General features: G+C 56.1%; 1 protein-coding gene across 1 annotated transcript; it reads right to left on the bottom strand.

The window, feature by feature from the left end:
- Nucleotides 1-1,195: 1,195 nt before the first annotated feature.
- On the bottom strand, nt 1,196-8,967 carry HMOX1 (heme oxygenase 1). The gene is made up of 5 exons (XM_045463774.1): nt 8,746-8,967; nt 7,149-7,269; nt 4,437-4,928; nt 2,981-3,080; nt 1,196-1,940 (listed from the first exon to the last, which is right to left on the bottom strand). The coding sequence occupies exons 1-5, from the start codon at nt 8,766-8,768 to the stop codon at nt 1,810-1,812; spliced, it is 867 nt and encodes a 288-aa protein (XP_045319730.1). The 5' UTR covers nt 8,769-8,967; the 3' UTR covers nt 1,196-1,809.
- Between the last annotated feature and the right edge of the window lie 1,256 nt (nt 8,968-10,223).

Here is a 10,223-nt window from a genome sequence, read left to right as displayed (position 1 = left end):
CCCTGTCTGTCCCCTCCCTCTTTTCCCTTTTCACTACAAATAAGGAATATTGACGTCCCTTTCACAGAAAACTGGAAACGAGGCCTGTGGTGGGAAGATCTACAGCCGCTATTTGGATGCCTACTCTTTGCAAACATAATGTCATCATAATCAGTGGCTCCTGGACCTGATTGCACTTTGGACTCTCTCAGCTTTTCACAAAACAGGATTCCAGAATCAGAACCTCTCAGGTGGGACCCAGGATCCCCTGGGGTGATTCTGACAGCACTGTCCACAGACGGGTGTTTAGACACCCCTGGCCCCTCCACCAGCTGCGGAAGGTAGTTGTATTACTTTCATTTTGCCAGTGAACAAAAGGAGACCAAGCGCGTTGTCCAAGGTTCCAGACTTAGTGGCAAAGCCAGGACAAAGTTCTCCAGACTCCCCCGTCATCACGTGCTAGTGGTATAAGGAAACACTTTGCCCCCTGCTTTCTCAACTACACCTTAAGCGAGGGCTTTTCACTTTCCCAAATTGGGAAGCTGCACTATTAATATTTCAGTGGCTCTCATGACTTAGGGGGAAAAATCGGGGCTTTAGAGCTGGACAGTCCTGGCTTAAATCCTTCCTGACCCCCAGAGCACCCTGCGCAGGTTTGTTGCAAGGATTAAATGAGAGGACAGGTGGGGTGACACAATCGCTTAGCCCAAATCACAAAACCCCGATCGCCCTCCTTTCAAAATAGGAGCTGACGTTGGGCGATGTTGACATTTTACACGCCTCTCGTTTGCTTCTCCAGACAGGCAGGTGATGTGGGTCTCACTGCATTCGTGTTGCAGATGACAGGACTGAGCCCCACAGAGGTTAATAACGAACGTCCACAGCCGCGCTCCATAGCAGTGTCACATCTCGCTGTGGTCCCAAAGATTCGCTGTTACCGACTAGATAAATTTTATCCCATAAGCTGCTCGTTGCCGCCTAACAGGGCAATGCCATCCTTAGTAAAGCAGTCCTGCATCCAAAAAGGTTCCGCACAAAGCTGCACACGCCCGCTGCCCAAAAGCTCGCCCCCCACATTCCCACACCGGGGATCAACATCCGAAACTGGTTCCTTCCACCCCCACCTTCGCCCCTTCTCCCCACCAGGCATTCAAGAAACAGGTGGGGGAAAGGTCAGTTCCCCAAGGGTAACAGCACCCAAGAAAAACACTTCCAGTTACTATCAGGCAATGTAGTTTATTATTTCACACAAAAGTTAGCGACCAAGGCCACAGTGTCGTTAAACACCTCCCTCCCCACCCCCCCCCCCAACTCACCCCAACCCCGCTATAAAAACAGAACACGACAAAATACCACAGTTCACGTTGAGCCAGGAACATAAAGTGGCTCCGACAAAAACAAGACAAACACAAGACACAACATCTTTGCACGTTTGTATAAAAATTGCCATGGCCCACGGGGCAAGCGGTCATGGTGTGTCAAGGAGACCGCAAACTCGGGGCATGGGGAGGTTCAAGACAGCTGCCACTTCTGGCCATGTCTTCTGGGCTCTGCTGCAGGAACGGGGGCTGCTGAGGGTCCAGGCAGGACCCATCATCCCAGTTTGGAAGTGCAAGTCGTTGAGTTGGATGTGCTTTTGGTTAGGGAAGATGCCGCAGGCTCTTCCTCCCTTTCCAGAGAGAGAGGGACGCAGGGACAAGGCAGGCGGGGGGGGGCCCAGACAGCCCCCCTTGCCTACAGTAAGGAAGCCAGCCAAGAGACGTGCCCTCTCCAGAAAGAGGGCCCTCGGTGGGACAGAGTTCACAGCCTGAGGGGCCAGCACCCTTGCAATCACATGACATAAAGCCCCACAGCAACCGTTGCCACCACAAAGCTGAGGGTAAGGACCCATCGGAGGAGCGGCGCCTGGGAGAGAAGGTTCGGCTGGGGCTTCCCTCTGGGAGTCTCCGTGAGAGCAGCATCTGAGAGAGAGAAAGGGGGCAACGTCACCAACAGGTGGACACGGGTGGGAGTATGGGTGTCACAGAAAAACACAGCAAAAGGGTCTCAGCAGCCTCTAGTACAGTTCCTGCTCAGTGTCTGCTAGAGCAGACAGAGAGCCCTCTGGCCACTGCTCGGTTATCTCCAAAGACAGGGAGCTTCCTCCTCCTCCCAGCTGTCCGCTCTTCCATTTTCAGCCAGCCTGCATGGTGAGGACACATCCTCCAGGGGTACTCCGGGGAACCCCACTTTGAGAACTGCTGCGTTAGGGTAAGGACCCCCCCCCCCCCCCCCCCCCCCCCGCTCCCCGCACACCAGCTAGCCAACCCCATCAGGACTGGCCTCATTCCCATGTCCCCAGGCGCAGTTCCACCAACAGAGGGCTCCACAGGGTCCTGGCACAGGTGGGAAAGCCACAGGGCGGGTGGGGTAGGTTGCTGGTGGCTCGAGGGGCAAGGCCTACAGTAACCCGCCAAGCAGGGGGCTGGCCTTCACTTCTCTGTTCACCCCCCCCCCCCACCAAAACCACAATCTTGCCCACGCCCGTGTCGGGCTCGATGAGGGTACATTTCGTGGAGCACTTTGGTCTTTCTGGAAGTTTTCCAGATGTTCTCTCAGGACTGCCACGGAGGCACATGAGGGGGGGACTAACATGCAAGAAGACCGAGGGGTCCCGTGCCTCCCCCGGGCCCCACGGCAGGGTAACTGCTAGAACCACTTCCAGATACCCTGCCCCCCATCAGGGGGTCTCCACTCAGAAACCATGAAAGGGGCGGGGGGCGGGGGGAGGGGGTGACGGTGAACGAGAACCAATCGACCGCCCTTGATTTCAGAGATGGGGAAACAGGTGTGGAGAGGCTGCAGGGCTGGCCCCGAGCCCCACTGTGAAGGCTGCTGCCCTGTGCCTGCGCCCTACTTGTCACTCGGAACACTCGGAAGACGGGGCAGCCAAGCGGCGCCCGACACACGCGGCTGGGCCCCGCGCCCCTCCCACAGCGGCCATCCCCGGGGGGACCCTCACCTCGCGCCCCGCTGCCGACCCGCCGGCGCAGCCCCGGTGCCTGCGAGGGGCTCTGGTCCTCGGCGTCCTGGCCCAGCAGCTCCTGCAACTCCTCAAACAGCTGAGAGACAGAAGACACACAGTCCGTCTCAGTGACCTCACAGGTGACAAGTACGTTAGAACCGCCTGCCTGCTCTTCCCCAGATGCTCCCCGGTAACCAGCAGCCTGACGTCAGGGCTCACTGGGGCTGTTCGTGCCCTTGTCCCGTGTCCCTGGGCCAAGTCTTATTCCGCGAGCGGTACCCAGTGTATGTGGCTCCTGCAGCCCGCTGTCCTCACCCAGCCGCCCCCTGCGCCACTCAGCCTTGGTCCGTGTGTTTCGTGATACTCACTAGCCAGGCTTTGCAGGGGAAGCGCCCGGACCGAGGCTGACCCAGAGGTCAGGCAGCAAGAGCCAGCCTTCCAGCGGCTCCAAAGCCCCTGGAGGGGTTTTTCTGAACCCCTCCGAAAGACACAGAGCCTTCTGGGAGGCTTGACCAGGTCCATTTGCCCTTGTCATCGGTCAGGGGACTGCAAGGGAGGGACGGTGCTCCCTAACAGGTGCTGGGTGCCATGCTGGGAACCAAGGGGCCCAGGAAGGCATGAGCTAAGACCCCAGTCCCCACAGCGCCCCCAGGGGGAGGGGAGACCTATAGGATTCGACGACATCTGGGTTAGAAGGAACCTCACCCCCAGCTCCACCCAGTCATCCTTCAAGGTCTTGCTCAAAGCCCACGCTCCCCTTGGGTTTCAGGCAATACTAGAAACTTGCATCCTGCCTTGCCGGCCACACCTGTGACCCCTGCAATGCCAACCCGGCCACACACAAGTCTACGTTGTTGCACGGTGTTGCTACAGAGTGCTACAATTGTGCCTCTCACACCCTGAGAGACCACAAACCAACCGTGAGAAGGCTGGCCCTGTGCTAGGCCCTGCCATTGGGACTTGATTGGTATAAACTCACTTGACTCTCACAACAACTCTTAAGAGGCAGGCGCTGTTACATCCTCGTTTTACAAATGGGGAAACTGAGGTAAGATCACCCAGCTAGTGGGGCGCCTGTGTGGACAGTCAGTTAAGTGTCCGACTTCAGCTCAGGTCAAGATCTCGCAGCTCACAGGTTCGATCCCCCCCATCGGGCTCTATGCTGACAGCTCAGAGCCTGGAGCCTGCTTTGGATTCTGTGTCTCCCTCTCTCTCTCTCTGTCTCTGCCCCTCCTCTGCTTGTGTTCTCCCGCTCTCTCCTCTCTCTCTCAAAAATAAATAAATAAAAACATTAAAGACCACCCGGCTAGGAAGTGGCAGAACTAGGAGCCTGACTCCCTAACCATGCCTTTAACCATGACCCACGGCCCACGCCCCCTGTGTAGGAGCGATGTCCCCACAGGAGCAGCGAGGGGAGACAGTGGCCACCCTGGGCTGCCAGCCAGCTCCTCACCTGAATGTTGAGCAGGAACGCAGCCTTGGCCTCTTCGATGACCCTCTGCCTGACCTCGGGGGTCATCTCCAGAGTGTTCATGCGGGAGCGGTACAGCTGCTTGAACTTGGTGGCGCTGGCGACGTTGGGGAAGGTGAAGAAGTCCACGCCCTCCCCGGAGCTGGGCAGGTCCAGGGCCTTCTGAGCAATCTTCTTGAGGACCTGGCCCCCAGACAGATCGCCGAGGTAGCGGGTGTAGGCGTGGGCCACCAGCAGCTCTGGCTCCTTGCGCCCCACCTCGTGGAGCCGTCGCACGTAGCGCCTGGTGGCCTGCGTGTAGGGGATGGCGTCCTCCCAGCGGGGCCCGTACCAGAAGGCCATGTCCCGCTCCAGGGCGGCCCTGCGGTGCAGCTCTTCGGGGAAGTAGAGGGGGGCATAGACGGGGTTCTCCTTGTTGCGCTCGATCTCTTCCTCCAGAGCCACGTAGATGTGGTACAGGGAGGCCATCACCAGCTGAAACCGGAGCGAGCAGGTCAGGCTGCCAGCCTCACGGAAGAACCCCATCTGGCCCTTCCCCCCACTGCCCTGGGGAGACCCTCACGACCTCCCCAGGCTGGGCTCCCACCTCTTGCTGCCCCCCTCACCCCACAAATCCTCTCTACACAGCAGCCAGAGAATTCGATCATGCACCTGCTGAGCCTAAACCCTTTTATTCCATGGGATGAACATGCAGCCTAACTTAGTCCCTATGAACAGAGGAGCTGCTGTCCCCACTTTACAGAAAGGGAAACGGAGGCTCAGAGAGGGGAGGAAACCGAGGTCTCGCAGCTAGTAAGAGATGAAACTGAAGTCAGGCCCAGGCGTTGCTAGGGAACCAGCACAGCTTTAGAGCAAGGGAGGACCTGAATGAAAGTGCTTACTGGAGACTCCCGGCGCCTCTGGACTTTGACCTCTGGGTAACTATCTGCCGGGCCGATTCTCCCTGGAAACGCACTCCGAACCCCACACCTCTAGATGTTGGTCTAGTCTAGGGGGACCGGCCCGGTCCACCTTGGCTTGGGGAACTGCCATTACACATTAATACTCTAAGTTTGAGTCTGAAGGAGAACAAAGATGTTCTGGTTGAGGTTTCCAAGTTATTTCTAAGCCGCAAACCTTCATGGCAGCCTCCTTTCTCAACAGGGCAGAAATCCAGGCAGCTTTCTGATACAAAGCAGCCTGGGCTATCGAGTGTGACCGACCTGGTTCTAACCTCTGCTCGGCGGGTCCTCAGTTGTGTGACCTTGGGTAAGCCACTCGCCCTCTCTTGGCGATTTGAGGTCTGAGTGACTGTCAAGTCAAGCCTTGGTCCCCTCCCCTGCCAAAGGGGACAAGCATGTCCTAAAGGGGACTGATGGGAGAGTCAAGCAGGGTGACACAGGTAAAGTACTAGGCACAGCCTGGCCCTTGGCCCTCGGTTAAGAGGCTGTGGTGATAAACGTCACTGCCATCAGCATCACCTCCGCGAGCATGGGTTCTCTCATGGATCTTTGTGCCCACTTTGAACTCAGTGGCTCAGACACAAGATCCAAAGTCCCAGTGGTTGGCTATGGGATACTCCAGCAGTCACCTCCGCGGCTCCCGCTGTCCCCAGCTACAGTACACCAACTGGGTGTGTGTCACGCCTCCTGGAACTGCATGTCACATGTCACTGCAGCATCTCTTGGGCTGGAAGCGGGGGAGGGTGCCGATTGCAAAAGGGCGGGGTGTCAGGAGCAGGGGGGATACACCTGCTCGACCCCCTCTGTTCAAGCTGAATAAGCCTTTCCTCACGATGAGGTCTGACCACCAGACACCCACCTGACCCTTGGAGTGCTTGCCTTTTATTCGCATGAATTCCACAGCGGTGCTGGGAAAATCAGTGCCTCACGTGAGGAGGGTGCTTAAGAAGACTCTGTGTTGAGGGGGCACCTGGGTGGCTCAGTTGGTTAAGCATCCGACTTCGGCTCGGGTCGTGATCTCACAGTCCGTGAGTTCGAGCCCCGCATCGGGCTCTGTGCTGACAGCTCAGAGCTCAGAGCCTGGAGCCTGCTTCGGATTCTGTGTCTCCCTCTCTCTCTACCCCTCGCCTGCTCACACTCTGTCCCTCTCTCTCAAAAATAAATGAACGTTAAAAAAAAAAAAGAAGACACTGTGTTGGAACCCCACTTCATAGAGGAGGTCCCCACAATCTTACCGTTAGGAAATGGTCGTGGTCGGGCTCGAACCCGTGCTGCCCCTTGCCTTCAGAGGCAGATCAGAATTACGTCACGAGCGCAAGGTCTGAAGTGCGACCAAGCCTTGGTTTGATTTCAGCCTTTCCCGTTTACTTACTGGCTGTGTGACCTTCTGTTAGCTACTTCACCTCTCTGAACCTTCCCTTCCTCATCTTCCTTACCCAGAGGGGAGGCACAGAATAAGAAACTGTAAAATGCCCAGCACAGAGGAGGCGCTCAGTGGATGGCACTAGGGCCCCTGCCCCTCCACAGCACTACCGTCACAGGTTGGGAATTTGCTGTGTGACCTTGCACAGGTCACTTCCCCTCTTTAAGCCTCAGTGGTATCATCTGCAAAATGATTCCCTTGAACATGCCCATCTGGTCCCTCGGCATCCCTGGGCCGAATTTCCACTTAAACCACTGGCCTGGGTGCCTTGGACACACACACACCCCTGTCATACCCTCCACCAGGGCTGGTCCTCACCAGGCCACATACCTTAAATCCTTTCCGGGTCACCTGGCCCTTCTGAAAGTTCTTCATGAACTCGGCATTCTCTGCCTGGACGTGCACCTCCTTGGTGGCCTCCTTCAGGGCCTCTGACAAATCCTGGGGCATGCTGCAGAGGGGAGGGGGGAGGGAGGGAGAGAGGGGGAGGGTGAATAAGAGTGGCTCTGAGCAGGGTTCATCCCCACGCTGAGCTTCTGAGCCTGCCATCTGCCTCTCAGCAGGCCTCAGAGAGCGATCAGAGTCCTCTGCAGAAATCACTCCAACCTGCCATCTAATACATAGGCCACCTTCCTTCCCAACTGCCTTCCAACACAGCCCCATCAACGCGCTTCAGGTCCTACAACCGACTAGGAAACCCTGATACCAAGTTATTGGCAAAAAGGGGGGGGGGTGCGGTTTGCAATGCCCGGGGAGAAGTGGCCCCCAGAAATATGAACATTCATATTCTACATCATCACTGCTTGCATTGGCTTTGGACCCAAGATTTAATTCAACTGTTTTGTTGACGTTTCAGGTACAAATCTCTTAAAATGTTACGCGCATCAAAAAAAAAAAAAATTAAAAAAAAATGGGGCGCCTGGGTGGCTCAGTCAGTTAAGCGTCCGACTTCGGCTCAGGTCATGATCTCACGGTCCGTGAGTTCGAGCCCTGCGTCGGGCTCTGTGCTGACAGCTCAGAGCCTGGAGCCCATTTCAGATTCTGTGTCTCCCTCTCTCTCTGCCCCTCCCCTGTTTATACTCTGTCTCTCTCTGTCTCAAAAATAAATAAAGGTTAAAAAAAATTTTTTTTAATAATAAAAAATAAATGTTATGCGCATCATAAAAGTGCTTGGTTTTAAAAGTCTGTGAAACTCTGCGTTACTCAAAAGAATCCCTTTCTGGGAGTATTTCTGCCATATGTCTGTATCCACTTCCCACAGAACTGTCATGTCTCCTTTCTCTCCCGCACCCCCCCTTCCAGAAACATCACCCCCTGTTCTGTACATGTTCATCGAACTCCTGGGAGAAGGGAAGGAGCCAGACTGGGAGGCGGACAGACGGTGGCTCAAGTCCCAGCTCAGACACCTGCTAGCCAAGGGGACCTTGGGCTTGTTGCCTCCCTGGTCTGTGAAGTCCTCATCTGTAAAATGGGGCCAGGAAAGCCACAGTGCTGTTTTCGTTCAAGTGCCGGACAAGTAGTAAGACAAGGACATGGCCACCAGGGGGCTCTGGTAAGAGAACCAGCCACTGTCACCCAGCCTGGGCAGCCCCAGGGATCCTAGATTTAAGCAGAGAGCACCTCCAAGGTCATTCAAAAGTCCAATACAAAAAAAAGAAAAAAAAAAAGTTGGGATACCTTAGGGTCACACCCATCTGGTCCCCCAGCCCGGGCCGGGGAGCCAGCCAGGTAAGCCACCTTTTATCCCTCTAACTGGCCCACCGGACGAGACTGAAACCCAGCTTCTCCCTAATGGGAAACCCAAGGGAGTGAGCGATGTGGCTTCCCGGCTCTGTCTCGGGGAGGGACTGGAGACCAGAGATGGGCGGCAGGGCAGGGGCTGCCCGCCGGGGAGAGGCCGGTCCCCGGCCCCGCGCCCCTCACTTGCCTGTCGGGCTGCGGGCGCTCCATCCGGCCGGCGCTCGGTGCTGGCTGCGGTGCTGGGTGCTGGGTGCTGGCTCCGACGTCTCGGGACGCGCGGGAGGAGTGGCGAAGGCGACCGTGCCGAGGGCGACTGTGCCGAGCCGCGCCGCGCCGTCCATTTATCGCCCGGACGGGTCACGTGGCGGCCAGCAGCTGATCCCCACATTCGGCCCGACGTTGCAACACCCGCGCGGCGCCCGCCCCAGGCCAGCGGGGGTGGAGGGGGAGCGGTCATATGACCCTCGGAAAACAAAGCAATTTAAAACAGGACGCTTAAAAAAAAAAAAAAAAAAAAAAAAGGCAACAATGTCTGGAAATCTGAGCAACTGTGTGATTTTGTCCCTTTCAGAGGCCCCCCCCCCCCATGCCAGGATGGGACTTGTGCTCCCCAGGAATCTGAAAGAGCCAGAAAGCTCGGGGGCTTGAGTCTCAGAGCAGGAGGCGGGTGGGCCACAGCCGGGACTTACCAGTCCCAGACCCTGCCGGCAGAGCCCTAAATGTCACCTCCTCAGGGGACTCTCAGCTGACAACCTCCCTCATTCTCACTTTACATGTACATTTAGGGCCTTTTTAATTTTTTTAAGCACCTATTAAGTGCTAGAGACTGTACTGATTTTATAGTTCATCCCCACAACTATTCTGTGGGGTAGATCACTACCATTTTACAGACGGGGAAACTGAGGCTGGGGATTGGGGGGCGGGGGGGATGAAGTGGCGTGCCCCCGGTCACACATAAAGCAGGAAACTGGGACCCAAACCTGGGAGTGAGTCTGAGTCTGCCCTCCCCCCTCCAGGCTGTCCTAACACTTGGTACACAACTTGAGAGCAATGTCTGTCACAAAGCTATCTTCCTGCTGGCATGCGTAGGGCACTCTTCCACGGCTCGTCACAGCTGACTCATCTTGGAACAGAGCTGTTCCCTATCTGATCTACTATTGAATTAGTTCTGCATGAGATTGATCACTTAGGACACTGGGTAAGCCCAGATGACAAAACTGAATAGTTCCTGAAGTGCCGTCCCAATGCCACAATTCTGGACTTTTGTTTTGTTTAAAAACAAAAACACAGGGGCGCCCGGGTGGCTCAGTCGGTTAACCGTCTGACTCTTGATCTCAGCTCAGGTCTTGATCTCAGGGTCCAAGCCCCGCATTGGGCTCTGTGCTGGATGTGAAGCCTACTTCAAAACGAAACAAACAAAAAACATAAAACAAATCATAAACACATAACTTTGGCTCAGTACAAGTATGTTGTTTGGAAACAGAGGTGGCAAATGCCCAAGTCTGAAAAAAATGCAAGTACAGGCTTGAGGATGGCTTGTCAAGCATGGATTTCCCAGCTGGAGGACTGTGGTAGCTGAGGCCTGAGGTCCCTTCCGTCTGTGCGTGTCTAGAAAGCTCTGCTGCTTGGAGACAGTCTGCAAGTCCCAGGCAGGGACAGGTGGGC

The sequence above is a fragment of the Leopardus geoffroyi genome, chromosome B4 (genome assembly GCF_018350155.1).
Source record: "Leopardus geoffroyi isolate Oge1 chromosome B4, O.geoffroyi_Oge1_pat1.0, whole genome shotgun sequence".
Lineage (NCBI taxonomy): Eukaryota > Metazoa > Chordata > Mammalia > Carnivora > Felidae > Leopardus > Leopardus geoffroyi.
Note: the sequence above shows the minus strand (reverse complement) of the source record. Positions and strands in the feature narration are given on the sequence as shown.